This window comes from Pundamilia nyererei, unplaced genomic scaffold (genome assembly GCF_000239375.1).
Source record: "Pundamilia nyererei isolate P.nyererei 1_Seehausen unplaced genomic scaffold, PunNye1.0 scaffold00384, whole genome shotgun sequence".
Lineage (NCBI taxonomy): Eukaryota > Metazoa > Chordata > Actinopteri > Cichliformes > Cichlidae > Pundamilia > Pundamilia nyererei.
This window is the reverse complement of record NW_005187785.1, coordinates 295297-302287: the sequence shown is the minus strand read 5'-3', so window position 1 is coordinate 302287 and position 6991 is coordinate 295297. Positions and strand designations below refer to the sequence as shown.

General features: G+C 47.5%; 1 protein-coding gene across 5 annotated transcripts in view; it reads right to left on the bottom strand.

The window, feature by feature from the left end:
- znf423 (zinc finger protein 423) overlaps window positions 1–6991 on the bottom strand; it is a 129272-nt gene that overhangs the window by 15958 nt on the left and 106323 nt on the right. For all 5 annotated transcript variants that reach the window (XM_005752831.1, XM_005752832.1, XM_005752833.1 and 2 more), the window contains one exon: window positions 2325–2456. In XM_005752831.1, the coding sequence (XP_005752888.1) occupies window positions 2325–2456 (132 nt within the window). The remainder of the gene's footprint in view (window positions 1–2324; window positions 2457–6991) is intronic.

Here is a 6991-nt window from a genome sequence, read left to right as displayed (position 1 = left end):
TTAGAGCAGCAATGTTTGTTCCCCTCAGAGAAAGGGAGGAATGGGAAAAGGAAAACACCTGGCTGGAAAAAGTTAATATGGGCATGTGCAGTGAATATCAGCGCTATGTGGCCAGAAGTGTGATAATATAATTTGTTTTGTGTAATAAACAACTGCAAGGATAGATGATTACAACAAATAGATGACTAATACATAAAAGTAATACATATTTTAATAATGATGATGAGTTAAGATGCGTAATCATGGGAACAAGTGGGTTTACAAACAGGAGCAGCTGATTAGCTTTAGAAAAGCTGAAATAATACCTCAGCTGAAGCCAATTGTACTAAATGCACTAAATGTGCACTGTTACAAGAATATTTTTCGTTCTATTAATTTAAGTTAAGCATGACAGGCTTCTGTTTAAGAAAGAGACCTGTTTTACTGTGTTAATGTTGTCATTTTGAGCTAAAAATAAATGGCTAAATGATCATTTGTTTCCCATATGGTCATATCACAAACAATATGCATCTGCTTAAATCAAATTCAAGTCAAATAGTTAAAAATAATTTCACACACAAAAAAAGAGCTAGAAAATTCACCACAGTGGGAAGGGTGAAGACAACTGGGTCGCCCGGTCCTGGCCACGAGGTGTCCCTTATTTATTTTTCGGGGAGTTGGCAACCCTAATGGTGATAAATATTTTTGGTCATATCGCCCTGCTCTCAATCATCCAGGTGAGTAAATCCCAAAAGGTTGATCGAATTGATCTGGACGTAGCGTTTTCAGTGTCACTCGACAGGTGACCAACATGTCCTTACAAACAGCACATGTGCACAGTGACTCAGCGAGTTTCAGTCATTGTGCACATGTGCTGCTTAAAAGGAAACGTTGGTCATCTGGATGATGACGAAACGTTTCTCCCACTGGTAACGTCCGGATGAACAGGATCATCCTTTTACGATTCCCATCAGTCAGTTAACGTATGCAACCAAACAGAAGTCCAGCTGCCTTCTAATTAACTGGTTAGGATTAACCAGTGATTACTGGGACTCAAAGATATCTCACCACTGATGGCAGTGACCTGAAGGGGAAGTCCAGCTACGTGTGGGTAAGGTGTCAAATTCAGGCTGTATTACTAAACTACTAAACACGTCGGCCTAGTCGTGACTCAGGGCACTCAAAGTTGTCCTACATGATGTTTTGGGAGAGTAAGAATCAAAACTGACACTTAGCATACACTATAAATACCCCCCCCCCCCAACCACAGTCAAATACATCCAAAGCCAATGAAGGTTGACTGGAAAGGAGGGAACATATAAGACGGAGTAAAGCAGGAGAAGGAACGAGAGAAAACAGGAAGCGCTGTCCTCAGAGACCGTGTGCTATTTATCAATAAATTATCTCTCCTTTTTTTAACTTCCGCGCCGTCTCACACACTTTTTTCCTTCTTTCTCTTCCCTTTGTTTCAGTAAACTTTTGGTTTTCGCTGTGAGTGTGTATGTGTTGAATTATTAAGCCTCCCCACAGGAGTGGTGCCCATCTTACTAATTCATAAGCCACCAAGGAATAGAGTTAAAGTTTAAAGCGTTTGTGTGTACCTGGGGGGTAGGCACACAACACAAGACAAACTCAACAACCGAGAGAGGGAAAGAGAGCAACGGAGAGCCAGGCACAGAGAGGGAGATGGAACGAGAAGAAGCAAAAGCAAAGGTGCTGACTTAGTTTCTCCTAAAATAGGTGCTGAATGAGAGTGTGAACACCGCAGGCCTAATGTGGTCATCCAGCATTTTGTTTCTGCCCTCCAGTGTATTGCAAAGGCTGAAAGTACTCCATATTTGGAGACATTACTGTGTTCACATCTGCACACACACACTTCTGGTAGGGGCTTCTTTAGCTGCGGCGCCCTGCTGCGGGATCACTCCCACAGTTTGAAATGTTAAAACAATGAATATTGCAAAATCTGAAATGCCAAAGCCGTTCCAGCACATTTACTGAGCGCGACGCAGCTCTGAGCCGCAGCAGGTACAGCAGCTGATAAGGATGATTCAAGTGCAGATATTAACTTTACCAGGCTGAGCACACCCCTTTGGCTTTCAGACGGTTTTATTTAGCACACAATAAAACACAAAACAGCGAGGACATTTTTCTTTTCGCCATCGCTGATGGCGAAGCATCTGTACAAGCACAGCTGTAAATCTTCACCAACATGAAGAACAACAGTCACCTGTCGTGTACGTCATCAAACTGATGACGTTTAAAATCAAAGCAGACTTTGGACACAAGAGAAAAGGACTCGTCTGTGCTCTCGTCCTTGAAGGTAAATGTGTGAGTTTGCCTCTCACCTGTGAAGCAGACGGGACACTTGAAGGTACCTCCCATGCCTTCGAAGCTGTGCTCTATCAGGTGGCAAAGCAGCTTGGCAGGTGAATCAAACATCTGGTTACACAGCTTGCACTCATGATTGATGCCTTCCTCTGCAAATAGGAGACAGACACGCGTGTGGAGGCCGGATTAGACGACATAACACGGGAACACATGACATGATATCAGAATATTCATACAACATGCACGGTGGATGTTTTCTGTGTGCTCTGTCAGATATGCACACACTGGCTTTAGACTGTTTACCATTCCAGTATTTATAACAAGGAATTTATAATAAGTAATATCAGCGAAATGATGGGAGGCTGTAGTTTGAGCAGAATTCAAAGGACAATGTACGGAAAACTGAACTGAGAGACATTATCCTGCTCACGCTCCGAGAAGAACCAAAATCTTTCCCAGCTGGTAATTGCCTGTCTTCCCCATCGGGTTTAGGGATGATCTACCCCTCCTACAGCTATCCCTTGCCTCCCTCTGTCCTCATTATCTGTCCTTCCCCACTGCAGTCACTCATCCATCCCTCACTCACCCATTCCTTCCTCTGTGTCCCCCTTCGTCTCTCTTGGTCCATCACTCTCTGATTAATTGGTACGGCTTCCAATTCGCACTCCTCGCTCCGTGCGACTTATTTTCACGTACAGTATTCGGATTTCCTGTGTAAGACTTGGTCACGCCTTACATTTTGTATCAAATTCAAATTAAGATTGATCGGTTTGTGACAGCCGCTAACGGTGCTCCATAGCTCATCACAGCAGCACTGTAGTATAGATGAGAGATAAGGAGCTCGCTGCGTAAACATAAAGAGTTCTGAACGGAGATTAAATGTAAATATCGTCGAGCTTCATCACACGAGCAGACGTCATCAGCCTTCGTCCTCTCTAAGGATCATAGCAGTGTTACTGCGTCTATTTTAAGATGGCGTGAGTGACATCACAACACCCACGGTGAAAGGTGGGCGTGCACCCCTTGACGATCAGGTCTCCTGCCCGTTGTCCTTATCACCATTGTACCACACAGGACAGACGCCCCAGTCGCCCACACACACACAAGCACACCGGAGGCCCGCACTGCCCGGAGACATCAGATGGCGTCTTCTGTGGGCCAATCTGTGACCTCCTGAGGAGCCGCCACACGTACACACAAACATGCGAACGCACGGAGCGCGCGATCTGTGTCTTTTCCCTCGTTTGTCACTTATCTCGTGTCCTGTAAGTGCAAACGTCCACACACACACACCGACACAGCAAAAGAGTCTGTGGAAGTTCAGCGTCAGAGCTGCAGGGGATCGCAAGGTTAATAACGTCTTCAATCACACATCCATGACACCCATACTGACTAATACACACAAACATGCACACACAGATTCCTATCTCTCTGTGCCTCAAAGGCCGACACGAGGGTGCCCTAATCCCGTCTCAATAGCCACGGGGGAGAGTGTGTGTGTGTGTGTGTGTGTGTGTGCGCCACATGGGCTTATGTGAATGAGATGGTATGCTCCGTGGACCCCAAACATCCCCGTTCCCCCGCACACACACAAACCTCAAAGGCTGCTGGGTTGTGTGGGGCGCCAGAGTGTCCGAGACACACTGAGACAGATAGAGGTTCATTATCATTTACTAGGAGATTGAACCAGCAGGAGAGAGTGACACGGAGCGAGGCGCACAGAGAGAGAGAGGCGTGTGCGGCTCTACCAGCTGAATCAATCGTCACATTTTCATTATTTCCTTAAAAGGACGCCTTTATTTAACAATGCATCATTTCAGCTGTACAGAAGGTGATACGGAGGCAGAGGGCCAACGCTGTAAGTAATGCCTACGCGTCAGTGAGCTCAGCATGTGTGCGCTTGTGTGCACGTGCGCGCTTGTGTGCATGTGTATTGGGGGGCTCTGTCGAAGCCACTTTAAAGCTCGTGTCCTCAGTGGGGGCAAAGCTCTCTTCAGAAGTCGCCTCGCACTCTCCCACGCTGCCAGGATCAGAGGGAGCGGTCAAACATCAGCCACCCTCTCATGTACACAATGATGAGTCCAACATCAGCGCTGCTCCAGGTTATTGTGCAGTTGTTGCAGTTACACAAACACACATCGTTGCACTAATCAAGCAAAGTCGTTATGTTTCTGTCGAGTTGACAGGTGGGTGGGGAATTTCTTTTTAATCTAAGGCATCAACCAGGGTTGTAAAACGCATTATTCCCTCATGATGTGATCATCTTCTTTTCTGGATTTAGCCAATAACGTTCGTATTTTATCAGCCAGTAAAAAGGACTTTTTGATTCGATAAGCACAGATGACGTCAACAAAAACAGAATTACAAAAGAAACCTTTGAAGCTAATTATTGGTCAATCAAATGTAGGGAGGGTGAAAAACAGGGGCCAAAAAATACGAAACTAGAGAAAGAGAGGGCGGCAAAACGCACAAAGAGAGAGAGAACTGAGGGGAAACAGTGAGGTGCAGAGAGATAATTGGGCTGTCCGGCACAAGGGCATGGAGAGAGGCCTCCATCGCCCGTGTGTGTGTCCCATGAAAGAGTTCTCTTTTCTGACAAATACATTGTTTTGATCAGTGTGTGTGTGGGGACCACTGTCTCTGTGTGCTGTCCCCCTCTGAGACACAGTCCGTGTGTGAGTGTATGTGACCCATAGTGAGATGACAGAGTCATAGAGCATCCTGCCGCTACGCTTTGTCTCACAGAGTGCATTTGATCCACCACCGCACACACACGCACACACAGACACACAACCCTGGGAGGCCTGTGCTGGGACAGAGAACACAGGGGAGAGCGGGATGAGAGGGAGAGAGGCAGGGTGAAGGTTAGGACTCTGAGTTTGTTACCACCCAACACAAAATTAACTTTTCTCTGCTTTTTAAATGCACATCAAAGCAAATCTATGCTTTCAACGGTAAACCAGTTATTGGTGGAACATTTAATCGCACTCTTTAAATAAATGTCATGCTGCTATACTGTCATTTAGAAATGTGCGTTGTCGAACATGTATTCTGCCATGTGTCAGGAGCTCTGTCTCCTGTCTGTAATCGTACATTTATCTAACAGCATTCGATTAGCATATCAGACAGACAGAAGGACAGAAAGACAGCACAGCTACAGCGTGATCACACACGAGACAACGCTGGAACCGCGCACACAACAGCTGCTAAAGTTTCGCCTCAAAGAGGAAATATTAGCAAGCGAGCAAACAGTGTGAGTGCAGTATGTGTGGATGGGCAGAAGGCAGCAACAAGGAGGGACACAAGTCCAAACTGCAGCCACACTCATCATTACAATTCCTCCAACACAACCTCCCCACTGCTCGTGTTCTCCCTCAGTCTCATTGTGTTGTTACCCACCTCTCTCTCTCTCGGCTAATTGACGAGAGGAGAAGGACCAGGTGGCATCATACCCGTCACACACACACATAAATGAGCTCCTTGGTTTGTGTTGAGGGGTGACTCCCTAAGGCGCTGCCTCTCCTCTCACATGCTGCACACAGCTACGTGCATACACAAATATCTTAACCCTTTCTTAGTCTCGGCTGGGGACTCCTGTGGGTGCCCGGCCCCCACACGTCCTAACCTCGCACCGTCCCCTCCCTCTCTCTGTGAATAGCTGCTGGGGGTCTCTGGGGTATCTACCTTCCATTACTGGCCTTCCCCGTTCCTGTCAACCCCCCCATCCCCAAACTATATGAATGTGGATGTGTGTGTGAGAGCAGTAAATTGTGTGTGTGTGTTTGGTCCCTGGTGGTGTAAAGGCTGTAAACCAAGCCAGGCGACTGATGGGGAGGACGGCAAGAGAGAGGCAGCGAGATAAAGGGAAGGAAGGCTGTGGAGAGGAAAGGAGAGATGACGGGACGGACGGGGATAGAGCAACAGAGGCGTCGGGAGAAAGAAGAGAGCAGTGGACGGAAGGAGGAGGAGGAGGAGTATGCACCTCTCTGGGGGGCTCGCTCAAGGTGTGTTTCCATGGCAACCAGGGGCAGGGGGGGGCGATGCGCGGGGTGTGAGCTTGACCCATTGGTAGTGTGGGGGCTGGAGAATACACACATGCACACACACTCGTAGAAACACACAACCTGCTGCAGTGCTGGAGGGGTCCCAAGAGTGCCCCCACCTTTACTCACCCTCTCTCTCATACACACAAACACACACACAGAGGAAGAATGCTGCAGTGCTGAGGTCCCGCGAGTACACAACACCCACACACAGTCTCCCTCCCTCCCTCCTCTCATCTTCCATTTTCCCTGTTTCCATCACTCTCTCTGTGAGGTAACTGTTAATATTTTCATCATTTGTTTGCTCCTCATCTGACTCTGTGGATTTTTTACATACTGCTGAATGAAGATGGGATGCTGAGCTACAACGCCCGATCTCTGCATTTAAACACATCCAGTCTGCTTTCAAACGTTTGAAGGCACCATCTCTCACAAACGCGTGATGGAGACGGTAAAAGTGCCCGGCGCAGTGTCTGCGCGCCTTTGGTTGGTTGGGCTTCCTAGTCCCTGTTCATCAAAGCCAAGCTGCTCCTGAAAGGTTAAAGTTCAGACAACGAGTAGCACAAACCACCCGCCATAATGCGCGGGCGCGCGCGCGCACACACACACACACACACACACACACACACACACGCACACAC